Raw genomic sequence first — 27,643 nt, 5'->3', positions numbered from 1 at the left:
TGAAGTGGCTCTGGAAATGATCAATTTTTGATCACATCTCATGTAAGAATTGACATGAAATGAAATGCAGAAAAACCTGAAGACTCGTTGTATAAATATATATAATATATATGCATATTTATATTTATATATATTTATACATATATGTATAAATATATAGATTGAGTGTCACATATACCCTTTCAGTCCACTTTGCAACAGAGTATTGAAAAGGAGCAATGTGCTGTCGGTTTGTCGGTTTGACAAGGGAAAAGCTAAGTTTTGTTTGGCAAAAAGTTTTATGCAAACACAACACAAGTTCATCTACCTCGCTCTCCCTCCAGGTCGCACTTTTGGAGCGGACAAACTGACTGCCCAGCCTTGCGTAATATTTTAATAAATTTTTGTCGCCAGTCTTGGGAGGAGGGCCAACAATGGCTTAGCGTTAGCCTCTGCCCAGGTTATAACCAGGCTTCGTGTTGGGCTCCTAAAGCGCCTGCGTCGCAATTAGTGAAGTGCGTGACGAAATTTGATCGATCTTCATCAGGAATCAGTCGAAATGAACGAATGCGCACTTTCAATGAATTGTTCTTTAGCTGGTTTCTCACTTGATTTTTGCAGCGCGACGCAATTTCCATGTCAAAGCTGATTTTCTAACTGATTTCGTGCCCATACACACAGAGCCATGCACAAAGAGCTGGCCAGCAAATTTCTAGTTTCAATCATGTTGTGTGTCGCTTGGCTCGTGTCCTGGTGGTGGCGCTGGCGGCGCCACTGATGTGGTAATAAACACCCCTTGTGCAGTCTAATGGACCGTAATTAACTCGTGCGCCAACTGCGGCAGCGCTGTCAACGCCAGCTGCGGCGTCGCCGTCGTCGTCGTCGTCGTCGTCGTGTGGTCGTTCCCAACAAGCGATGAATAATAATTTCACCAGGACAGCTAACCACAGCGCGCACAGTGGACAATAATGGCAGTTAAATGGCCAAAATAATTCGTTGGCCAATTCAATTTGCATATTATAACCATATATGTGTATGTGCATACATATAGACCATAGCCCATATGTTGAATGGCATGTGCTGGCTCATAATCTTGTCGAGATTGCGTCAAAGTAATTGCGCCTTTTGATGTCGTCCAAAGCCAATGCCACTCCATAAAACTCCGATTTATTGTTGCGTAGAAATTTATGAGTTGTCATTGCTTAGTTATCGATAATTAAGCCACAACAGCTGGAATATGAACTGGACATTGCGTCATAATAATCTGCTGCCCTAGTCCATGCGCTTGAACGTTGAGATAATTCGTTGAGAGTATCTAAGACTCAGGACAGGTAGCTAAAGAGAGCGGCGACTCCTTGATCTATACCCCACACCCAAACCGCAAACATTGAGCAAAAAGGAACCGTAGCAAAAAGAATTCCGCCCTAGAAAATGGTTTGCCAACTGACAGCAACAATTGCAGCAATTCCGGGAAAGGCAATAATAGAAGCATGTGGACGAAATCGTGTACTTTGGCTATTGAAATTCAAAAGTGAAATTATTAAAGATTATGAAATTATGTACATTTACTGATAAAATTGATTTCCCCATTTAACATAATGTATTGAGTGCTTATATATTACTTTTTATAACTTCCAGATACTACTTCAATCGCAGCATCTATCCCTATTTTTGAGCTATATAAGAAGGTAAATCATTCACAAATATCTATATATTTTATTTTTATTTAATAAACAAGGAATTTAAGCTCTCTTTCTGGCTTCTTCATGTAAAATCTTAAATAATAATAATCGATAAATCGATAACTTTTTGCACACTATTTTTGCAATCAACTCATTGCTTATTCTCTCAGATCTAAAAATGTCAACAGTGTAGTTCCTGACTTATATTGAATATTAAGTGGCTTTGATAATTATATTCGAATATGCAAATTAATCTAATCGGAGAGTCAGTAGGGGTTTACAAAGACTAAATATTTGTATATTGGATAAATCATATATATATATAAAATTTATGAATTAACTCCAACAAAATTGGTCATTGATTTCTTACCATTGTGCTTGACTGCTGTTGTTATCGTTGCTGCTGTTGATGGCAGGGTGCTGTTGCTGCTGTAGTAGTTGCTGCTGTTTGCGTGACGGATATTGCCTTGTCACTTGCATGTACGAGAAATGTTAAAGCGTGGAGCGAGTTGGGCTACCAGCTGACTGCTGCCTGCCTTCGTTTTTTCCAACTCTTTGCCGCTGTCCATGCTATGGGTAAACCGAAAGGCCGAACAAACGACGACCACTAACCACAGCGCGCCAATCAACGCACTGAAGTTATCCAACAAAGTGGGCTACAGCAACAACTAGGAATCTGTTGTTATACCGTTCGAAAGTTATGCAAAAATTTAATTAATTTTGCAATTTGCCTAGTCAAGCAACGACAGCGGCGACAGCAACAGCAACAGCAACTACGACAACAACAGCCAGCGACACTTTCCTATCTGCTATCGAAAAATTACGATGATTACCATTATGGCCACTAAGCTCGGGCGTAGCCAAAGTAAGGCGATTTGGCTGACGACTATTATAAATACAAATTTAATGAGCGTGACATATGCAGCAGCAGCAGCAGCAGCGACTAGTCTTTAATGCGATTATATGGCAGCGGCACATTTGTCATTTAGTAGGGGTCCATTCGGCTATGTGTGTGTGTGTGTGTATGTGTGGCAGCTTAAACAAATCAAGTCAAATTACTGCAATGCTAAAGAAGAATCTGTAGCAGTCAGCCAACTGGCAACTGGCGACCGACGAACGACGAACGACGAACGGCAACCGGCGACCGGCGACTCTTGTACCAGTTACAATGAACGTTTGTGCGCATCCGTAAGACACATTGTGCTGCAGCCAGGCAGGCAATTGCATGGCCAGCGTACATAACTTCAACTTTATTTGTTGGTCTCTCTAGCTCGCACAGTGTGGCATGCGGGCCACTGCAGCAGAGTAGCTGCCACAGCACTAGCAACTGCAGCAGCAGCAGCAGCAGCCGTTGCTCATTAAGTGCCACTCTACGACAGTTGTCGCTAATGCCGCTGGCATGCCAACCGCACCCCGGACTGTGTCGCCCCAGCCTGCCTCCGCCTCCAGTTAGTGCCAGCGGGGTCGTCGTCACGGACCAAGCTGGGGTTACACACAGTCAACGTAAATTTGCAAATATTTGCTGAAATCAGACGACGACAAATGCAGCTCTGTCGTTGCATGTGCAGCAGCCAGCAGCCAGCAGTCAGTAGGAGAGCAAGGGTTAAGGGGTTACTAGTCACTGATGAGGGGTGGGTACTGAGGGGGATGCAAGTCCGCATAGGCATGCCTGGCATGGCAGTTAAGTTTCTGTTGTTGTTTTTTTTGTCTCGAACCAAGCAGAGTTTTTGGCGCCCGGGCTGCAGCCAACTAACTGCGGCTAAAACGAGTGTTAGTTGAATGTACTACAGTGAAGAGTCGAGAAGTGGGCAGCAGAAGCGGTAAGAGGCTTAGGGGTTAGGGGTTAAAGCTTAGTGTGTAACCCACTCAGAGCAACAACTGCAAATAGATTTAACACTTGAGCGCCAAACGAAGGAAGCCTCAACATGCCGAAGAGATTGCGAGAATGAATTTAAGTAAAGCTTTAGTCCTAGGTGTTAGCTAAACGAACGAACAGCAGCAGGATCAACAATAACTCTATATATATACATCTATATATATATATATATATATATATATATATATATATATATATATATATATATATACTATGCGTTAACTCAGCTGCAAAATGAGTGGAAATGTTTCGGCTTAACTGAGCATGAATATTAAGAGGGGGTACAAAACTCAGAGAGACTTTTTTCGCTCACCTATTTCTTGGCAGTTGGTTAAGCTTGAGCTAAATGAAAGTGGAAGGAATTTCCTTTGCTTTGCAAAAGTCGAAACTAACAATAAAATAAAAGTTTTTAGAAAACTCAAATAATAAAATATAAAATTTCAAAATTCTTCTTTAAAACTTGAGTTATTTCTAAATTCAATTTTTATCAGACTTTAATATGCATTTCCACCTGCAATTACAAAATATCTAATTTGTTTTCGGCAAGTACAAAAATTATTTTATTTATTTTAAACTGCAGAAAATATGTATATTAACTTAATAATTTTCATGTATAATTTAAATTAAAATTACGAAATTTGCATAAAAATTTGTAATTTTAATTAAAATTTGTAATTTTAATTTTAATTTTTTAAATTCAATTTTAAATCAAATTAAGTTTAATTACATAAATTATTTTAATAAACTACAGAAAATATGCCATTCATTTTTAATAATTTGCCTGTAAATTATAGTACTATTTATAAACAAATAATTGAATAAAAGTCCTTTACCCAATGGAATTCCTTCGAATTTAGTTATAAATATCGCTTATTATAAATAGTTTCAAGTTTTATTAAAATATCTGTTGACATTTAAAGGTTTCATAATAAGAAAGTTGAAAGGTTGGCAAATGACATTTATCCGAAGGCTTACGAAATTAACTTAAAAGGAAAAATACCGCTGTTAAGTTCCTTGAAAAAATAAATATTTAATTTATCTCGATAAATATTTAAGGTTATGTTCAGAAAAATTGGAGAGGAAAAAGGAAAAAGAAGAAAATTTCTCCGATGGGTCAGAACTACGAAAAACACCGTTCCTTTCGGTAACAGTTAATTATTTGAATTATTTTTTATTGTTTAGATATTTAGAAAGATTTATTGAAAATAGGCTATTCAAAAAATATTAGTGCTGGACGTAAGGAGTGTAAAAAATAAATAACAACAGTTTCTGTATATATAAATACATAATATATGTAATATATAACATTTTTTACTAAATATATAAATATATATAAGTATATATTTATGCAGCACTAATATTTCTTTGAGCGACCGATTTCAATACATTTATCTAAAAAAAAGATTAATTAAAAACATTAATTAAAATAATTTTTTATGTATTCGATTTTTTCTTAACTTCATTTAATTTTATGCTGATCGTCCCAATACAATCATAAATAATATTTATATTATTATATAACAGAACCTCAGTAATAGTTCTTTAAATATGCATTATCTGGCGTTATCTTTGCATAAATTGTTTGTCTTGATTGACAATCCCCAAAGTTAAATATTGATTTTAAGCCGGAAACACTTGTCAACTGAGATTTTTTGTGGCATGTGAAATAATAAATTATCATGGGGCATTTCCTATACTTTGTAGCGTTGTAACTTTGGAATCGTTTCGAAACCATAATTAACTACCGTCGTAATCCAAACTGTCTTCTTTTGAAGGTTGCGTGTGTGAGCCACAAGTCAAAGAACCAAGGCAAATGCCTTTCTTTAGAAATATTTGTACAATAAGCAAATGGAAACCGTTTAATAAGCACTCATTGTGTCTTACCTGCATTGACCCACTTGCTTTATGGGTATGAGTCAGAATGCAAGTATATGAATACCACACCATACCATGCCTTACCGTACCATACCATAAGTATCGTGTAATTTGTATTTTAAACACAACAAACCATAATTTAAAATGTGAGCGCAACTCAAAGTTCTGAATGTAGCGAATGGCAGGGAGTCCACGTAAGAAGGAGAAGTCGCTCTCTTTCACTGTGCGTGCAGTTTATCAAAGGACCGATGTCTGGGATCGGGGCAATGAAAATGAATTACACGACGGTAACCTGCAGAGTTTGCGGCAGTTGTTAAAAATTATTATTAAGTATTTGCCGTGGTGCGCTGTCTGAAACAAAGGCCAAGCTTTTAAATATTTAATAAGTACACAAACAGACCCCAAAGGAGAAGCCAGCTGTTGAGCGAGTATCGAGGCATTGAGGAAGAGTATGCCATTTATATATATATATAAATATATTATATATGTTATATATATGTATTGGGCATGACTGTTGTTGAGTCATGTCAATTGGGCTTTGGGTTGACTGACTGACTGGGCGTCCCGCAGCGACTCGGAAAGTGGAATCAATACCCAGGCTCTGGCTGCCCGCTATGTATGTACTTGTAAGGATACACATACATTGAGAGCTATACAGACATACACACACATATATACACACACACATACTCACAGGCACACTTGTGCGCCCACTAACGGTGACAATAAATGAGTAAAAATGACTTTCAACGAAACGAAAATCGACGCCCCGGCGGACAGAAAATCTGTCATCAACACGCACTCGACTGTGGGCCCATTGTGAAAGCCATGAAATTTGATACCAATGCGCATGGAGGACCATCCAACAACAACGTCAGAAACAACAACAACACGGATACAACAGAGACAAGTTAAAGTGCCCCAGTGAAGAGTGCTTGACTAGAAGATGCCCAGCACCTGTTTGGAGTGCTTAAAAAGTATGACGATTTATTAAAAGGAAAAGCTATTAAAAAATGTATACTTCGTGTGAATCTATTTGGAAAATATCAATTTCCCCAGCTCATATAATGTTCAAAGCAGACAATAGCTTCAACAAGTTACTTCTGCTTATCATTTAATAATAATTACAATACATTTCGAATATGTGAAAGAGCTTTATAAGCTTAAATTAGCTAGCTCTCATGGATCTTGACAGATCTGAGGAAATGGAAATAGTGAATTTTGGTTCATGAAATCTGAACTTACACAAGATATCGACAGCTCGTAATACTCATATATATATTCTGTATCACTTGATGAGGCCGTTTCACTCTCTCGATTTGCAGAGTATTATACACTCTTTGCTATTATTTAATGTCAATAGGGTATGAATACTGTTAGCAGAGAACATCAGTCCTTCGATGCGTCTATCACATCCGAAGTTACTTCAAAATTTCCATACCTTAAGCACACATCGTGAGCCCGTGAATTGTGTTTTTAGTGGACATTATGTGTGGTCTATAAGTACTTATGAAAAGTTCCCAACTTGTATCATATTGTTGAAATATTAAAGTCCCTCTGAGCCGTCGCATCGATCGATATATAAATATTGCAAAACGTTGCACTTGCCGCGAGGGTGGTTTCAGCAGTATTTATTTATGAAGTGGGGTTTGGGGAAGTTATGGAAATGTCATAAAATTAATAAAGGCGGGCGACATTTTTATTATTTGTTTTTGAACATGGTAAAAGGATAAATGTATTTTTATTATTAGACCACAATGTTTAATAGCCAAGATTTATTTGCCATTGAGTGGGCCAACACAACAACTTTGGCAGTTATTGAACATGTTTTTCGCAAGACAAAATAATAAACTAGCTAAAGAGCGAGGCAGGAGAAGAAGACGAAGTGTTTCTTTAATATAAATCGATATAATGGGAATAATCAAACTCGGAATAATGAGGCTCTTCAAAAGAATTAATGACTCAATGTTTCATTCATACTTTGCTAAAAGCACTGAAGTTTCGTGCAATAAACCTTAAAGATTTCATAATTTCCATACTTCAATTTTGATTATTCTGAAATAGAGGCAGACATTGAAATAAGGTTGCGTTTGGTCTTCAGCTTCATAATATATTCAGTTTTATAGCATTACCCAAAAACCAGCAACACACGATTATCAAGATTTAGATATTTTGTGTGGGAATTTGATTTGAAATGCAGTTGAGTGAGGTTGGGAAATGTTTTGAACTATTGTTCGTCCGAAAATAATTGTTGCCCCACATTCACTAAATACCAAAATAATCTATTTCATTTTTCAATTGTGTTTTTTGAATTAATGCTTGTATAGAGTGGAGCAATGTAAGCCAATTTCATTCCCCAACAAATTAGTTTTCTGTTTATATTATACTAAGTTGTAATGCTAACTTCTGGTTAGCTTAAAAAATATTTCAATGGAATTTTAGAGACTTTTAGAATTGAATTTTATGCAGGGAAGACTTCAGAGCATATGAATCAAGCTTGCTTCGTGTAAGTCTAAGCATCTCGCTCTCTCGTTATGTCTCTCTTTATCTTTCTCTTTCTCATTCTCTCTCTCTCTATCTCTATCTTTATCTATCTATCTCTCTCTCTATCTATCTATCTCTCTCTCTTATCTCCCTTTTTTTCAGTTACTCTCCTATCTCCTTTTCTTTTTTTTCTCTCTCCAGAAAGAACACCGTCTTGGTTTCTGTTCTATTATTTTCACTGTTATACTCTCTCTCACTCTTTCTCTCTCTCTCTCTCTCTCTCTCTATTTTCTCCATTTCTCTCTCTATTGAGGTTTTCCAAAGTATACCCACTTTCCATATATTTATGACAGCAAGTACCATTTTATGCCGACCTCTTTTGCCTCTGACTTCTTTTAATTCTGTGGCGACTCTCGTGTTTGGAAAATTGACTACCTGCACAAGTCCTAATCCCTGTGACGCATGCAGCAGTGAGTTGCGCTGAGACGGTCTGGCTAGCGTATGTAGTTAGAATCTCTGTTGTTGTTCTTGTTGCTGTTGTTGTTCTATGTAGCTGAATTCCCTGTAGCGGGATGAAAACAATGCTCGGGCATTCAGCCGAAACTACCTGACCCCGTAAACCCCGACGAAAACAAAGCGGCCCTCAAGAGCAATGCATTGCACCTGGTGCTGCGCCACGGATGGGATTGGGACTGGGCTTGGGCATGAGATTGTTGCGGGGCGCTGCTGTAAGGCCTAGTCTAAGTTGAATTTATTCGTCTTCTCTTTCTGTTTTATGCATTTGTGAAATAGCACGAAACATTTTATAACCTTACATGGAAATTCGGGTTTATGTTTGCTTTATTTTTTCAACCTCGTAATAAGTTGCGGGCCCCAGCTGATGTTGATGCTATAACCCCAAATACAAAAAAAAAACAACAACAAATGAGCAACGCAGAAGAAGAAAACTTAAATAATTTTAAGCTTTTTTTGGATGAACCCACACATACAAACACAATCACAAACAAAAGATAAGCACAGCAACGGCACTTGAGGCGCCATTGTCATAATAAATCCAAATCAAGTCTAAATCAAATAGAGCAGCATAATCTGCCATAATACTCCAACGCAGCCCCCGCTCCCGCTGCCCCACTGTAGCGCCTAATTTTGAGGTGTGAGCGGCACTTGATCGCCATCGTCAGCGTCACTTGTGTTGATCAAGAAACGAAAACTGAATATGAAATTATAAATGAAAATGAAAATGAAAATGAATGTGTGGCTGTTGGCATAAATTGAATTTGATTGTTCAAGTAGTCAGTCAACTTGTCTCGCTCACTGTCTGTATGGCTGCTGCTGCTGCTGCCGTATCTAATGTAAATCGTAACGAAATGCACAGTGTAACGAGTGCTAAAGAAAACAGACTCAAATATTGTTTTTTACAACTTAATTTTTAGAGCTATAAAATCGAACATAAAATTTACTTGAGCTCCATTTGAATTTAAGATTAAGTAAATACTTTGTGATTTACTGCCTTAACAAATGTTATTTTGCAGCTATGAAAATCAATAATATATGTATTTTATACGTATAATAGCTATAAATAAACTCCTTTTATGAATAAATAAATCAATTTCATGCCCTAAAATTTAAATAATATTAATATCATAATATGAAATAAATCAAAAATAAACACATGTTTCCATTTTGTACACGCCTTGTCACACTGTGCGCGATGACTTGTATTCAAATTCAGTTCTCAAAAACAGCTGCTTCACTTCATTACCATAAGGTTTGCATCCGAAGGGCAGGCCTTGGGTTGTTTTGTATTATCTCTAGTATATGAAGCACTCATATCCTCAATTCCTGCTCTCTCTCTCTCTCTTCTCTCGATCGCCCTTGCCCTCGCCCTCGCACTCGCCATCGGGCTCGCCCTGGCAGCCCCGCATGCAATTTGATGTGTTATTATGCTTTTTGTTGCTTATCAAAATTGAAAATTCAAATTCAACTAGCGGCAGCACATTGTTTACATCGCCCCCACCTAAAGGCAAAGAGACGACACACAAACACTTGAAGAGCTGCAAAAGTGACACTTCTAAGAGATTAAAGTGACATGTAGTGTCTGGAGCTGGACCTGGACCTGGCCCTGGATTCAGCAATGCCAGAGCCGTAGAAAGTTGAGCGGCATGAAATGGAATTATTTGTTGTTGTTGTGCAGCTCCCAGTTGCTGTGCGAGTGTATGGGTGTGTGTAAGTGTGCATGTGAGTGTGTGTGTGTGTGTGTGTGTGTATGTGTGCTATGCATAGATTAATAAATTATAAGCCTGGTTGACTTTGTCGAGACCTTTGCGCTTTCTTTCTTTTCACCCGGTAACTCCTGGGGCTCTAACGCAACGCTCTCTAACGCAACTCAGACTCTGACTCTGGCTCTGACTCTGACTGGCTCCGTCCCCAGCTGTATGAATGTGGAGCAATTAATGTACGTGTTTTGTCATTTCATGCCACGACATTGTCTAGGGATTGTATAACAAACATTTTTATAGAAATACATATATAATTATACATATATATATATATAATATGTGTGTGTGTGTGTGTACGTAGTATGTTATGTGCATAATTAAGCCGGTGTATCCGTTAAAGTATGCGACACTTCCGGCTCTGAAGATGGGCTTACAAATAATAATAATAAAATGAAGAGAGTAAAACCCTAAGACTTTCAGTCTCAGTCAGTCACTTACTCATTCAGCCTCCATCTGTGGCATTGCCTTAATACAATTCATTGAGCGCTGACCACGCTTCATGCCATGCTGCTATATAGCATACAGAAAAGGGGTTATTCTTCCATTCCTTTTATGCAGCATTTGTAATGCTAACTGGCAATGCTTTCGCAGGAGTTGCGGGGGAGCTCACCAACACACTCTGTGTCACATTGTGGAGGCTGATGGAAGAGGCTGCGGAAATGCCAGAGCACGAGTGAAAAAATGCAGCTGGACATTGTACGTGCTCCAGATGAATAGATATAATGTTACATGGAAAAGGAAGGCCTTTAATTAGTCTTAAGTCTTGACATACTTGGCAGCAATTCCAGCTGAATGACAGTGCTCACTGGACATTGAGCCAGTTCTTTAATAACAGCCTTTAGTAAATTGATCGGAATGGGGCGAAGAGCTTAGATATAGAACAACAAACGACATATTGCTAACCTAACTGTAATGCCGTTAAAAACAATATTAATGAATGAGTCTGTGTTAAAAATTAGATATTGTTGGGACAGTTTGGGACAAATGAAAATTTATCTGAGTTACCTGATACGCAGTATTCATTACTCGCAGTTGCAGTCTACAACGAATTTTATTTCTTTTTCATAAGATTTGTAAGGGATAAATCATATTAATTAGAACAATATTTAATAGTCGAATAAACTAATATTTCTGAATTTCAATCTTTAAGCATGAAGCTCCCTCATTCATCGAGTGTTGTTTTTGCTCAGCTGCAACTTCAAATTAAATATCCATTATAATCCGAGCATGCATGCAATTGAAAAACATGAATGAGCTGCTGTTTTGTTTCATGATGTTAAAGTGTTTCACTTCTGAGTTAAATGAATTGAATTGAAGTTGTTGCTCTCGAAATACATTTCCTTGTGCGTATGCATTGGGTTTTGTGGAAAATTTCTTGTAGTTTGTGAACTTACCTAACTCTCGGCTGCTTCTAACTTTGTTTTATCTTGTTTGCCTTGTCAATATTTAAGTGAAATTTTTTGTTTTTGTTGAATATTTGTTTAAGTGCTAATAAATCTAGTTATGATTGATATTCCTACAGCATATACAAGATAAAGCGACGGACCCTTTGGGTCTTTAGGCTTGCCTTCGGCCTGCGGACAACAGCGCTCTCTCCCTCTCGAAATACTCTTGATGAAGCTACAACTTGTGCAGTTTTTTCACTTTGCTGACTACAGCTTAATCCCTTTGACTGGCTGTTTATAAAAAATATCAACACATTCATAAAGTTCACCCTGAGCCCCGACTCTGATGCAGCTTATCTGGACAGCTGAGCCAGACAAGTTGAGAGGAGCACAACACGAATTTGACACATGTCATAAGCAATGGCAAACACACACACACACACACACACACAAATAACTACTCTCCTGTGAGGAGGGGACCAACTTGTATAAGCCACAAAAAAACAAATCACTTGAGGGCAGCACACGACAAGTATAGTCCCTATGCCTCCTGCCCCCGTGGCACCGTGGCCCCATGGCCCCTTCTAGATGAAGGCGTGCAACTTGGCATTATTTGAATTAAGTGCATACTTAAGCGTAATTTATTGGAAAATCCACAAGAGCCCATGGCCCGAGGGGCAGCCATTTAGCCAAACAACAGATTGTGGGCACAACTCTATAGATGCAAAGAGCGCCAGTGGCTCTACATAAATCTATTGTTTCAAGGCAATTCTCAGTTGCTGATGCTCATTAATCTAGAGGTCCAACCCGTCTCCTGGCATTCTATCTCTATGCCACTCTCGCAGAACTATTTGAATAGTGCGCTTCACTGTTTGCCCAAATGTCACTCGCTTTTTCACGCGTTATCTTAATAAACCCGGACAGACAGTGTGGGATGTGGGTGGGTTTGTGGTGCTGATTGTGGTCGAGTTGCTGCTGCCCGCCTGCCACCGCTGTCGTCTTTTCATTAGACTTGTATACAAGTCCCCAGGCAGTGGCATCTGCTTCTGGCCTTTTGGTTTATGGTACGAGTAACGAGTTATTGGCATGCATTGAATTTTGCTTTCGGAATTTTTGTGTGTGCTGAACCAAAGAGTAGACAATCATTGGCATGTATAGAATTTCACTGATTTATGTTTCATATGAAACTCCAAAGAGCAGACTGATGCCTCCCCCTCCCACCCACACACAATCTTTCCCAGCCAAAAGGCTGAAACTGAATCTGAGTTTTGAGACTGAGGCCCGTCTCCGGTTGGTGACAATGCTGTGATTACATCTTTTGAGCATTTTACCCCACACTTCCGTTTTCTCTTCATCATCATCATCATCGCCATCATCATTACGGGAATAAAGGCATGCTTGAGCAGCAAAAATATTTTTGTGCTAGAGAAATGATAAATTTTTGATTAAAGGCTCGTCGAATGGCTGATGGGTGGCCTGTGTTTGGCATGCCTTTGATAGGCAGCTCCATGCGAATATACAGAAACACGCTCCAACACACAAGCAGTAGGTGTTTTTTAGTTGATGTGTGTGTTTAACTCTTAGATACCCTTTGATGCAGTACAGGCTAAGATCTTCACTTTAATAAGACAGCTCTACTGAATCGTATTTATTATAATTTTTTTATTTATATTATATTTTTATATAGGCTTTCAGCATTGACTATACTCACACTGATACGTGCGACCATCTCTAGAGATCTCAATTATTTAAATGTATTCAGTCTCTTAAGTCAGTCAAGTCTCCTGCATATTGTCGTCTCTTATAGAGCATATAAATAATTTCCCAAGCTTGTTAAATTACATTTGCCCAGCAATGTTCATTGAGTTTCGTTGATTGTCAGTTAAGAATATTTGACAGGCGGCTGCCCCAGCCTCCCATTCCCTCTTCGTCTCAGTGATTACTCGAGTTAGAGCGATGTCTCGTTATCATTCATATTCTCAATCAAATTTCAAGTCAATCGCTGCTGTCAGTTATCCAAATGTTAATTTAAACAATTAATTTCAATATATGGTATCGAGAGTGCATGAGTGAGAGATAGAGAAGGGGACAGAGTGTATATTTAACATGTCAATTTGCAAATTAAATACACAACATGACAGACAAACAGGAGACAGCGAGAAGTGTGCCGCAAACGGGGGCATGCGACACAGATGAAAATGGAAATGGAAATGTTGGAATTGGAGATGGAGGCAAGACCACACAGTGCACAAGTGCACTAAATATAGATCTGATTTGGGCAGCGGTTGAGCGTAGAGTTTATGACTGACTTCGAGTGGAAGAGCTAAAGAACTAACAGATTGAGCACCACTACTATTAGAAGAGGACGACGACAAACCCAATTTCTAGACACATTTAATTGAGCCAAAGTGCTCACTTAAGGTCTTAAATCTAGCTTTAAATGAGGGTAACATAGTTCAGGTTAGCTCACAAATGAGCGTGGGCTTTTAAGATTCCAAAGAAAAATTTCAATCCAATTAACAAATGAATAGCTTAAATGAATGGATACGGAATTGCCTAATCTGCATACATTCTAATTCTGAGTAATTTCGCTGGGGCATAGTTGGAAAGTTATCGAAACACATGTTCTTTTCTATTGTACAGACGTTGGTTGAGTCATTAGTTAATTTGCTTTCTTCCTGTGTGCTCTCTGCCCGTTAGCTACAGGTTCTTGGGGTACTTAGGGAAACATATGTTGCCAATGTAAGATTGTATAATAATAGTTCTATGACTATGGTGATTAGTCTTCTTGCTGTTGGAGCTGTCAGCTCCTGCTACTGACAGGTGGTTCGATAAAAAAGAAAGGAAAAACTAACCCTCAAGAACTGTCGGTGGACTTAAGACCAAATGGTAAATATGAAAGAGGACCCTAATAGGCGCTGCCTATGTTTGAGTAATGAGAATTTTCTTATGTTGCTCGAAGGTGAAATTTAAAAAACAGGTTGTTAGACTTCAATATTATAGTAATTTGAAGTCAAAATAAAATATATGTGCGATGCAAATATGACTTTGAAATATCGAAAAATGTAGTCATATTAAAATAATACAAAAGAAAGAAATTTCGAGAAATATAATATTATGCGAATGTAGTTAATAAATATCTAAATTTAGGTGTATTATTATATATGAGTTGTGTGTTCTTATATACAAAACAATTTATATACCTTTGTTTTTAACTTGTGTTATGATAAATCTCCAAGATTAGACGACCTTTACTGTTGATTTTATGTTATTCAAAATCTGATTAATTTTAAGAATTATATAGAGATAATTCTTATTTATCTTATTTAGATTGGTAACTTCTGAATTACTCTGTGATTGTTATGGACAACTTTAAATGCAACCCATCAAATATCAACTGTCACATTAGTTTTTGTTCTATTTTTTATTTTATTTAAGTGTTATAAAATGTGGTGTTCATGTATAAGAGCACATTTGTGTGCATATATATATAATATGTAGTTATGTATATGTATTTAGCTATGTGTGTCCGTATATTTATATCGCAGTCGGTAACAATTTCCTGTTATTGCATTGACATAGACACGCTTGCCGAATTTATAGATAATTTTTCATGATTTTTCCTGACATTCTGCTTCATGCTCTCGCTCTTACTCTCACTCTCACTCTCGGTCTCATTGTCTGTCTGTCTCTTTTTCTATTTCGTTGCAGATGCGCGGAACGGACCTCATGATGAAGTTGCCGACGAGGCGTCTCTGAACTGCTGACAGCCAAGTGCCAGCGCCAGTGCCAGTGCCAGTGCGTGCGTATCTCAAAGCAACCAACAGCGACAACAACAACAATACTGAGTCGCAGCGCATTTCCGGCTGGACGCACCTACCTAACTAAGTGGACGGCTACCTACGCACTCGCTCGTCACTCGTTGCTCTTCGCTGGCAACTCGTCGCTCGTCGCTCGCTGCTGCTGTTGCTGCCATTGCAACTGGCCAGCTGCTATCAGTTCTTCCGAAGCGCGCGGTCGCGACGGGCTGCAAAAAATCCAAATAAATAAGTAAGCGCCGGGAGAGCGCGGTAACAACAACAACAACAATAACAATAACATCGAAATCATTAACGAATATCGAACAACGAAATACAGCAAACCAATGCTCCGCCGTGAACAATCAAATACAACCATATATACATATATACATATATATGTGTGTGTACATAAATATATATAGAGAAATATAAAGTGCGGAAAATACGTGAAAAACACGGAAAATACGGTAAACGGTCGCCAACAATCCTTTTGCCTTGCGCAAATATTTGTGGAAACGTGATTGCTGTTGACAAAGTGGCGTCCGCACACGCACTCGATACTTTCAATTAGGCACGTTGCTTATAAATGTGCCACAATGGCGCCGCCGTCCAGGACGACGACACCATCAACGGTGCAACCACCGACGCGTTGTAAAGCCACTGTCACGGCAACAGCTAAGGCTCTAATCCTGCCCCTGTCCCTGTCACGGCCCCTGCCCCTGCCCCTGCCCCTGCTGCTGCTGCTGGTACTAGCTGCAGTCACGGTCCGGGCTGAACCGTATTCGGGCGGCTTTGGCAGTTCGGCCATCGCTAGCGGTGGCTTGGGCTCCGTGGGCATTCACATACCCGGCGGCGGAGTGGGCGTTATCACTGAGGCGCGCTGTCCGCGGGTTTGCTCCTGCAGCGGTTTAACCGTCGACTGTTCGCATCGTGGATTAACCCAGGTGCCGCGCAAAATATCAGTGGATGTGGAAAGACTGTAAGTACTAAATATATATTATACCACACGTATATGGCCAATCAAAAGACAATCAAATCAACAACAACAACGACAGGATGAAGCCTGAGATATTGATACTCAGAAGCTTTAATGCTTTCACTTAATATAACACCGCTATAAATGTGATTGTTGATTATATACTTGCATTGCGGATTCATAAAAAGACCATAAGCTGCTGCAATCAAACTATCGACAGACTACATATGCGTTAACTTTTAATATATATCTTGCATTCAGTTTGTGTGGGCAAAGTGAGCAAAAGGATTAAAATACTCGACTATGAGATGCCCTGAAACCTGAGACTAGGTGATACTCTATTAGTCTATGCTTTTCCCACGCCTTCTTCTGCCTTTTGCCTGCACTTTCACAAGCCCATTATACACTGATTGACCATTGTCAAGGGGTTAAGGGTATAATGAAAACAAGAGTGACTTAATCGAGACTGCTCGACTAGAAGATACCCTGAATCCTAAACATCCTACGCTTCTACCATGCCTCCCTCTGTCTGCTCATGCATTTTCACAAAACCTTTATAGCCTAAAAGCCTATTTTTAATGCATTCAGGGCTTTACTTCAGGCCAATCTTTTCTTGCCAGACATTTTCTTTCTTAGTAACAAATCTTTCTAACAGACATGTCTAATCTTTAGGACAGCAATATCTTAAAAAGCCTGATAAGGTTATTCCGGTTTCCGATTATATATTGATGCGAAACATTAATTTACATACAGATTGCTATATGATTTCCATGTGCTATCTGACGTAGTCAATAGTCGTGTCAGTTGTATACCTCCGTCAGTCAGTCATTGTGAACTTGTTGATCAACAATAAAAAAAAAAACTTAAAACATGTTTCCATTAAGTTTTGATCATAGAAATTTGAATATATTTGAAAAATTTCAGATATTTATAAAAAAACAAACAAAGCTTGCGTATTTTGGAAGTCTTAACAAATGATTATAATCTACGGAGCCGCAGCGCTCCTAAATGTTGATAAAAAAGCTATTCAAGCTTAATTAAGAACGATTGTAACCAAGTAATATATTTTACTATTCAAGACTCATTTCATTTGAGTATTCTAAAAGTCATGGGAAACACAAATATTTGCGCTAAAAATTCAAATATTTTTTAAGCAAATACTTGGGAACAAAATAAGCGCTCATAAAATAGATCAAATAAACAAATTTTGCTCGTTAAAAGCTTCAATTTGTTGGCTCTAAATTCAAGGGTGAATCGATTAGTTACTTACTCAAGCTTAATAGATAGTTACATAAATAAAATAAATAAAATGTGAGCAAATATTGTTAAATAAATATTGTAACGGGTCGTTTAAAAATATTTAAGTTTCTTAACTATTCAGATGATGCAAAATAAAGTATTTTATACTCATAAAGTAAAATGTGCAGTTGCTTACATAACCACGTTTTATGCAGATGGGTTTGCCCTGATATGATAATCCGAAATCTCACAAGCGCATACAGATAATGATACACACACACATGTTTGTATGTATGTGTATATATATGAGCCTTATCTGTGTGCCTATTTGCATTGCGAACTGCATGAACTAGTTTCCAGCCTTGACAATGATCTATATGGCAGCATACGATATGTTATATAATTTATATATATATATATGTATATATACACATAGCACCAGGCCAGCACAGCTGAACACTTCTGGTATTTACATTTAAAAATAAAAATCAGCATAGACAAGCGACAAGCAACAACAACAAAAGCAAATAAAGCCGTGACCATTTCGTGTCGATAACAACGAGGCAAATGGACAAATGGTTGAATGGTTGCAGGCAACGGCAACGGCACAGGCAAATCTGTCGTCTTGTGCTGTGTCTCCGGAGTCGTACATTAAATTGCCATTAAGTTTATTAATTGTCGCCGGAGGAGGCAGCATAAGCGCATCAGGCGGTGCAGCGTGGCAACTGGCGGCCACTTTGGCAATTGTTGCATGCAACTGGCAAACGGGCAAACGGGCAAATGCATTAAGCCGACGTCTGCGTACGCGGACGCCACATAAATTAACGCGCCGGCAATTAGCAAGTGTATGCAAAATACCACAGAGTAGCGCCCCAGTGCCGAGCCACGCCCTCTGCCGAGCCGCCTCTATCAAGCCCCAACAGACCTGTAGACCGCTGCGCAGCGACCTCAAAAGCTGCAGTTGCAAGCGCTGCTGCCGCGGCAACAATTGTTGTTGCTTTTTCTCTACATAAATTAATAACAGATATCAACGTCGAGCAGCAGCAACAACATAGCCCAGTTATAAGCAGTCAAATAGCGCTCAGGGACACATTTGTTTTATGCAAAAAGCAAAAGCGAGCAGAAAGAAAAAAACGCGGCAAAAAAAGAAGAAAAAACAGAAACCGAAACAGAAAATATATCAACATGCACGGCATATTTGCATTTTAAAATACCAGGCGCCTCCCCTGCACAGGGTGTTTCAAGCCACGGAAAAGTTATTACGGAAAATTCTGACTGGCTGACTGACAGTCTGAGTGCTGAACCATGGGGAGAACTCACTTAGTGAAAGGTAAATTGAAAAACTGTGAAAGTAAGATTGTATATACACACACATATATATAAATAAATATATATATACATAAATTTATATAAAAGGTTACAAATTCGTGCAGTAAAAAGAACGTAGTGGAAATATGAGTACTACTTAGATGAGAATTAATTGAAAGCTGAAACATGAGCCGCACAAATGCCAGAGGGGAGGTATTTAAAAATATGATTGACAGTTTTATTTAAAATCCATGAAGACAATAAATACTCAGAGCTCAAGTAATTTCATGAATATTTATAGCTCAGAGAGTCGAAGAAGTTGAGATTTTTATTGTAATTGAACAAAATCTTGAGTATTCATTTGATTCAAAGTAAAAACATTAAATTGTGGTAAGACGATGTGAAGTAATGCCCAATTATTTTCCATCGATACAAACTCTGAATATCCAGAAGTTAGATTATAAATAAATATATATATATATATATATATATATATATATATATATATATATATATATATATATATATATATATATTTCATATATATCAGTATTACTGCATATGCTTAAGCTTGATATAATATTGGAATATTTTGTTAACAGATACGTCAACAATTTAAATTCTACTCATGTTCATTTTTTGAATATTTAAAAAACTACTACAACTTTTTCTATGAACTTTAAGGAATTAAATCTTTGAAACATTTTCAACAAATTTCAAGTATGCATTAAAGAACCTTCTGCTGCTGAAACCACTCTCTAAGCCCGAGCCCTATAATTTGTGTTGAGCTTTGACATACATTATTTAGTGCTACGCACATTTTTGCATGCTAATTCATTAGTTTTAATTTAATTATAGTAGAGCTACTAAAACCACATAGAAATTGCGCCAACACAGTAACCCTTTTATTAAACAAAAAAAAAAAAACAAAAAATAGAGTGTAATAAAAGCAGCCGAAAGGCTCTGCTGAACTAGTCATCTGGCATTAATTAAAGGATTCTTAGTGACATTTTAATTGATGGTACGTTAATGACTGAATACATACATAAAAAGAACTGTTTGTATTAGCCATGATAATCATCAGCTGAGTTGAGTCACCCTAATGCTAGCATAGATTCTTTGTGGAGCTCACACACACACTCATATGTGTGCTGTGCCCATCAAATATTGAACATGCCCACAACTATTGGCAGGCAAAGCACACTGGGACAGCAAAAACAATGCCCAATGCAAAACTGGGGCTGGGGCTGGAGCTGGGGCCAAAGCAATGTGGACTCAGACCCAGACCAAGCCGACTCTTGCCATTTAATTACACAGCAGAGCGACAGGCGGCATAGTTACAGGAGAGAGAGATAGAAGATGAGAGGGAGCTAGAATTAGAATGGTAACCAACTGGTTGACTGTCTGCCAGTCAACCAGTCAGCTAGTCAGCCACCCACACGTTTTCTAGAATCGACACGAAAACAGTTTTTGCATAGAACTTTGGCCGGGGACCTCACACAACCCTGGCGAACTCACAGACCAATTTGTGCTCGAAAGCCCTTTCACACCTTTAGAATAAAAGCAAAAAAATTCAGTTGAGTTAAATTCGAAAAGGTGAGCCTAATTTATAGCTGCCAAAATCTTCAAAGACAACCAACAGAATAGAAAAGAAAAATGAAAAAATGATAAAATGAAACGAGCAACTCGAGCTGAAATCTAATTGGGACCCTAAAAAGCTGCAAGCTTTTTGCTCGCCCAATTTGTGAATGCTTCAAAAGATTTAATGAATTTAAATCTTAAATGCTATATGTTAAATGTTTAATTATAACACAGGGTTCAAAGGGAAAGAAAGAGTTAAGCGCGAACGCACACGCACAAAGCCAAAGACTCAGAAGCTGACAAACAACTTACGATTATTTTAATTATTTTAAAAAATATTTTGAAAAATGTCTAGCAATTAGAAGAGGCTTTTGCTTTTTGCATTTTTATTTTATTTTATTTTTTTGTTTCGTTTCTATTTATTTTCGTCTTTTGTTTTAAGTCTCAGGCGTATCTCGATGTGTCTCTGTCTGTAATCAGTTGAATCTAAGCAAGAGATGCCCACATCTTCCCAAGATATTAAGCTCATTAAAAAACTCTGCTTGTGTGCCGTGTACATGTTGTGTGTAGCAGCTTCGACCTGGTCATAATTATACACTGAGCTTGAAGAGTAAACGCTACTTAAGTTCCATTTAGGTATTACATTATTTTCAGTTGCAAGACAAAATGAATGAGGAAGAAGTTAGCAAGCTGCAGAGAGGAACTGAACGAAGAAACAGATTTTAGTAAATTTCAAATAAGTTATCGATACTAGCTTAATAACTTTATGTAGCTTAATTATATATATCAATGTTTTCCCTTTAAACTTTTTTGGCGTTAATAGCTCAGATGTATAACCCGTGCCTTATGTTTTTCTCTCAGTGTACGCGCTCATCGGCCACTTGATGCGAGTTTCATTAAGGCTTAAGTTGAAAAATATTTCTCGTTTGTGGCTCTAGCTCTGGCTCTGGGCCCAGACTGAAGGTCTTACTACCTGTTGTAGCTTGGCTCTGGCTGCCAACCTTACTCAAAAAGCAGCTGAGCTGAGGCACCAGGCACAGCGAGCTGTTGTTGCTGCTGCTGGCTGCGCATGCGCACACGGTCTGTGGCTCTTTTCAGGTATTTTGTATCTCTTAGGTTGCATTTCATTGTTATGACATCTACAGGTAACAAATTTTGTGTATATCTGTCTGTTGGTCTCTCTGCGCTATCATAAAACTAAAAAACAAGTTTTCTTCCTGCGCATGTTAAATGATTAAATATCATATTTTTGTTATCAGACAAAAGGCTGCGTTTTCAACAGCTACAGCCGCAGCATCACCCTCCTCTCTACCTCTCGTTACTCTGACTACATCTGCATCTGCTCCAGCTGCTTGAATGCATATCTCAGATTGTTGCTGTTGCTTCTGTTGTTGTTGTTGTTGTTGTTGTTGCCGTTGTTCATGTGCCTTGTCTTACAAGCAATTAAAAATTATTATCAGAGCGCACATGGTTCAGCATTTGTCCAGCTGATTCCGATTAGCGAGCTACTCGGGTTGCAACATAATTAAAGACAAGCCCCAATCGAAAGTTAAGATCTCTTAATTGTGTTTTCTCTTTCTTTCTTCTTTTTGCTTTCCAGCGATTTGCAGGGCAACAATTTGACCGTGATATACGAGTCGGATTTTCAGCGCTTGACCAAGCTGCGCATGCTGTAAGTATAAGTCGTATATCGTATTTTAATACTTTATTTATTATGTGTTTAAGAAGATTTTACATATTTATTTTGAAGTCAAGTCGAGTTCTCTCTACGATAATAACTACAAATATTCTCAATTATTTTTTTTTATTTTTTTTTATATTTCTTTTGAACCTCGTAAAACGCGTATTCAAGTTTCAGGCCAAAGTTTGTGTTCGTAAATTCTGTCTAAAATTTATCATTACGAAATACAAAATGTTGCATGCAAATTGACACCAAATGTCGTGATAACGTACCCATAAATATCAACTGTAAATTGAAATTGAAAGTATGCACGAAACTGGTCTCGCAACATGTGTATTTACTGTACTGTTCGACTGATAGTCACAAATATATTTGCATTTTGCAATGGCCAAAGCATTGGATTAGCTAAATCCAAAATGCTTAGCAATAAATTATATAAAGATAATGAGAATCTGATTTGATATTAGTTTGGCCCAAGAAACCAGAAATTCTAAGAGCAATCTTATAAGAATAATCTGATTTTTTGATGAACTAGTAAAGTAATTAACGACGGTAACTAAAGTTAAGTTATGTGACTTGTTAAATATAGTTACTTTTAAATAAGATAGAAATAAGTCTTCAGTAACAGATCTTTAATATTATTATTATTAATATTATTATTATTATTATTATAACTTTACAATATAATACTTACAATACTTATATAAATTATATTATTTCATATGAATTCTAACTTGATAGACAGATATTTACATATATATTTGACATGATTTGAGAATATAAAATCAAGTCAATGCTCAAATATGAAATTGTTAAAAAGCGATTATTTTATTTGTGTATTCTCTCCACAGTCAACTGACGGACAACCAAATACACACCGTTGAGAAGAATGCTCTGCAAGACTTGGTTTCGCTGGAGCGACTGTAAGTAGTGAACTGCATCGACTGCAAGGTTGGGATAGCAAACCAATCGAATGACTTGCCGATGCGATGCTAGTGCATGAGATTTTTACCACTAATTCACCGTTTTGACTAACCAACAATTTGCTGCTCTTTATAGACATAGATGCACATAGCGCATATCAGAAATTAATACATTAATCAATTAATCAATTAATTAATTAATAATATTAAACTTGTAACGTGCAAAATTCGATTTTTGTTGAGTTTTGAGTTTAACTTTTTGTATCTTTTTCTCGTTTCGTTTTATGCATATCTCTCCACTTTCGTTGCGTTTCGTTTTGCGTATCTAATATGCTCGTACACCAAACAAAAATACAAAACAAAACAAAAAACAAAAACCAAACACTTCACTCTATAAATCAGACGCCTAAACAACAATCGACTTAAGGCAATACCTGAAAACTTAGTGACAAGTTCAGCGAGTCTTTTGCGATTGTAAGTAATCAACGTAGCTCTGTAGCAACTATATTTACCTATACTCTACCTACATATATTGTGTAGCAGTAGCCCCATAGATTACAAACACTTACTGACTTTCAAATCCTTCCTCTTCCCGCCTGCCCACCTGCCTCCTGCCTGCTGCCTGCCTGCTGCCTACTGCCTTCCTGCCTGCTAACCTCGGCTCGCCTCGACAGGGACATCTCGCACAATGTCATCACCACGGTCGGCCGGAGGGTCTTTAAGGGCGCCCAGTCGCTGCGGAGCCTACAGCTAGACAACAATCAAATCACATGTATGGATGAGCATGCCTTCAAGGGATTGTTGGAGCTGGAAATACTGTGAGTACTGGCCGAAGCAATTAGGGATGGGCAAATTCATTGGTGCACTTTTCTTATTTATAATATATGCTATATATATGAAGACTTGATAAGCAATCCTAGAAAACAGTGTTGTAAGCGATGCAGTGCTGGAAAACGATGATCGCTGAATAATGAATAAGTGAATGCATTATGTGTTCTAACTGTAAAGGAAAAGTATTGACACACACGCGAATGTGCTGTTGCCCATCCCTAAGTGTGGCCTGGCAAAGAGGCAAAGATGCATTCACTTGATAATGCAATAATGCAACTTATTTTCCCCCAAGCCCCACCTCTTAACCTAGCTGGCTCTCTCTCTTATTTTCGCTTCTGCCTTCTCTTTTGTACCCGCACACAGCACACTGAATAACAATAACTTGACCGCCCTGCCGCACAATGCCTTCGGGGGATTGGGAAAATTGCGGGCGCTGCGCCTCTCGGATAACCCATTCGCCTGCGATTGCCATTTGTCCTGGCTGTCGCGCTACCTACGCAGCGCGCCGCGTCTCGCCCCTTACACGCGCTGCCAATCGCCGTCGCAACTGAAGGGCCAAAACGTGGCGGACCTGCACGATCAGGAGTTCAAATGCTCAGGTATGGACCACATGGCATCGCTTCCAGCTCTGGCGCCCTCCAAAAACGGACAAATGTCGTGGGGCTTCAGCTAAGCTATGCCAAATTAATTAGTTTTATATGCCAGTATTGACTGGAACAAAGCATTGTAAATCATAAGCAGTCATATGGGCACGCCCCACTGTGCCGCCCACTCAAGTCAATAACAATAACAACAGCAACAGCAGCAGCTCGGGGTACAAGCGGAGAGCGAAGGGACAGAGGCGGCTTTTGGCAGGGGTGAAGGGTGAGCACCATCATCATCGTGTGTTTGCCAAAACGTTTAACGCCGTCATCGCTTGCTTGATTGGGATGCAGATGCTGCGGGCTAAAGCAGCATTTGGAAAGCCTCTTAATGGATCGACTTGACTCGACTCGAACGTGAGCAACTCCAAACTCTGGCGCTCAATGAAGCGGAAAATGTGCGCCAAACGATGCCATGAAACGAGTTTTTCATCCATCGTTACATTGTACTTGTTATGCTCTATGTCATAAAGAGTTACACGCTTCCATCAGGCACTTGCGTATTTAAGCTTGGTAATAGCGCAATGTTAAATGAGGCGTTAATTCGATTTGACTTGATTTGATTCGATGTTTGCTGCCTGTTTAATGGCATATTTCATTTTTGATTGAATTCAGTTCAGGTCTTGAGTCTGATGTGCTGGAATATAGCTTTTGCATAGTTAAAGGAAGAATGGAATGATCTGAGAGTTCAAGGAAGAGACACGTCGAGGCATTTCTTAGAAGACGCCGACTATTAAATTACATTTTAAACAAATTATTCAGTCGAAATAAAAATTATAAAATGAAGGAAGGGCATCTCAAGATCATCTTACGTTCGTCAGCTTAGTTAGAGCTTTATTTTCTTAGCGTGTGTTTGACTTTCGTTTTGTATACAAAATGCTATGGAATTATGTGGGTAAACATTTATGACCAGCGGCAGCTGTGGCTCCAGTTGGAGCTTAAGTTGTTGCTGGGTAGCCATCAGCTGCATCTTTGCGCGCTGCAGTAGCATTCATAATTATGTAGTTGCTGCTGCTGCTGCTGTTGTTGTTGCAGTTGCCTCGGCTACTGCTGTGGATCAAATCAGAGCCAAGTGGCTCAACTCTGGTTTGCTGAATGAATCGCTGTAACCAGCTCAAGATGCAGTTTGCTTTACACATGCCACACTTGCTACATGCACACTTTCAGGTCTCACCGAGCATGCGCCAATGGAATGCGGCGCGGAGAACAGCTGCCCCCACCCCTGTCGCTGTGCCGATGGCATTGTCGATTGCCGTGAGAAGAGTCTGACGAGTGTGCCCGTTACGCTGCCGGATGATACCACCGAACTGTAAGTCTAACCACATGGATAACAAATTTAGGCACATTGTAACTGTTGTTTCAAATTTTCGCTTACAGGCGCCTGGAGCAGAACTTCATCACTGAACTGCCAGCAAAATCCTTCTCCAGCTTCCGGCGACTGCGACGCATTGATCTGTCGAACAACAACATCTCGCGCATTGCACACGATGCGCTAAGTGGCCTAAAGCAGCTAACCACGCTGTAAGTAGATGCACATTAGCAACAAGTAGCTCATGTAAATGCCAACAAAATGTGCAGTCGCTTCGCTGAGTGTGTGGAGTGTCAGTCAGTCAGTCAGTCAGTCAGTCTGTCTGTCTGTCTGTCTGTCCGTCCGTTTGTCCGCTTATCCGTCCGTTACACACTCCTGACAGCCACTGGGCCCAAGGGTCTCCGCTGAGGCTTGAGGGGCTAATCGGCCTATACTAAGCGTTGCCAACACCGCAAGGCATCAGATTACCTGTGCCTCTGCCTGTGCCTGCCACAATGTGCTGCCCCCCTTTTGCCGCAGTGTGAGACTGTTTGTGTGTTGTATGTTGTGTGTGTGCCAAACCAGTTGCCGCCCGCAATGACAACAACATGACTCCACAGCAACAACAACTTGAAGCAACACACGTTTCACCTACCATTTTATATACTTGCAGCGGGTATTATGAAACAGAGACCCCGCTGGCTTCATAAAGTATAGATATTCCAGATCAAATGTATACAGTATGTGTGTGTGTGTGTGCTTAAGCTCGCAAAAATCTCAGCATATAGAGACAGATAAATTGGTTAGCTTACCTGCCTTACCATAATATATCAGTCTGTAAGTAAAGGCCAGAATCTGTCTTCGACTAAAAAGATCATCTGCAAGGGTATTCATTCGTCGGCTTGCCGGAGCTACCCATTCGGCTTGTTCTGCATTTCCATTTGTGTTTCAGTTGCTTTGTCTTTTTTAACTCGGTTTTTTTCGCTTACAGCGTGTTGTATGGCAATAAAATAAAGGATTTGCCCTCGGGCGTATTCAAAGGACTTGGCTCGTTGCAGCTGCTGCTGCTGAATGCCAACGAGATCTCCTGCATACGCAAGGATGCCTTCCGCGACCTGCACAGCCTCAGTTTGCTCTCACTTTACGACAACAACATTCAGTCGCTGGCTAATGGCACATTCGACGCCATGAAGAGCATCAAAACGGTGTAAGTACCACGCCCCAAGCCCCACGCCCCACACTCCACGCCCCTTCACCCGCGCCCCTTGCTACCTCGCCCACCCTCAAATACCACTAGAACTTCCACGCCCACATTGAGAGGTTGGCTTTGGCTTGGCTGGCGAGTGCATGTTGCAAGTGGGGAGACGCCCCTTAGAACAGGCAGCTCCTTCGCCTTTTGAATGGAGGAGCACAGAGGCACTTGGTGTTAAACCTCTGAAGTGCATTTAGTAGTTCCTTTGACTTGGCAGCAACAGCGGCTCGCGTTGACATTTGTTTAGCAGCCAAACAACATCAGCAGCCGCCTTTTCTATGCCTCCGTCTAAACCCCATGGCCCCATCCACAAATATCGTTTGTGAACCGTAAAGATGTTCTACGAACAAAAGATGACGCGTTTTGTTTAGGCCACCATAGGGCGGGAGGCAGGCACGTTCGAGTATCGATAAATGCGCTGGGCTTAAGTGCTGTGCGCTTCTTAAGATGGTCTACGACTCGCTTGAGTGGGTTAAGTATTTGTCAGGGTTGTCAACTAGAAAGCAAGTAACTGGGGAAAATACAACATAGTAGGTCGAAATGCTATTTGCCCAATAAGAAGC

The 27,643-nt window shown here is 39.2% G+C and overlaps 1 protein-coding gene across 1 annotated transcript in view; it reads left to right on the top strand.

Moving 5' to 3' along the window:
- The window catches only part of LOC111599740 (protein slit), a 63,196-nt gene that overhangs the window by 20,826 nt on the left and 14,727 nt on the right, over window positions 1–27,643 (top strand). The window contains 10 exon segments of the mRNA XM_023315500.2: window positions 1,618–1,667; window positions 15,272–16,339; window positions 22,065–22,136; window positions 22,997–23,068; window positions 23,471–23,542; window positions 23,743–23,886; window positions 24,263–24,498; window positions 25,708–25,849; window positions 25,918–26,061; window positions 26,820–27,035. Of these exon segments, the coding sequence (XP_023171268.2) occupies window positions 15,957–16,339; window positions 22,065–22,136; window positions 22,997–23,068; window positions 23,471–23,542; window positions 23,743–23,886; window positions 24,263–24,498; window positions 25,708–25,849; window positions 25,918–26,061; window positions 26,820–27,035 (1,481 nt within the window). The 5' untranslated portion in view covers window positions 1,618–1,667; window positions 15,272–15,956.

The sequence above is a fragment of the Drosophila hydei genome, unplaced genomic scaffold (assembly GCF_003285905.1).
Source record: "Drosophila hydei strain 15085-1641.00,03,60 unplaced genomic scaffold, DhydRS2 tig00000060-arrow-pilon, whole genome shotgun sequence".
NCBI lineage: Eukaryota > Metazoa > Arthropoda > Insecta > Diptera > Drosophilidae > Drosophila > Drosophila hydei.
This window is presented reverse-complemented; position numbering and strand designations above follow the sequence as displayed.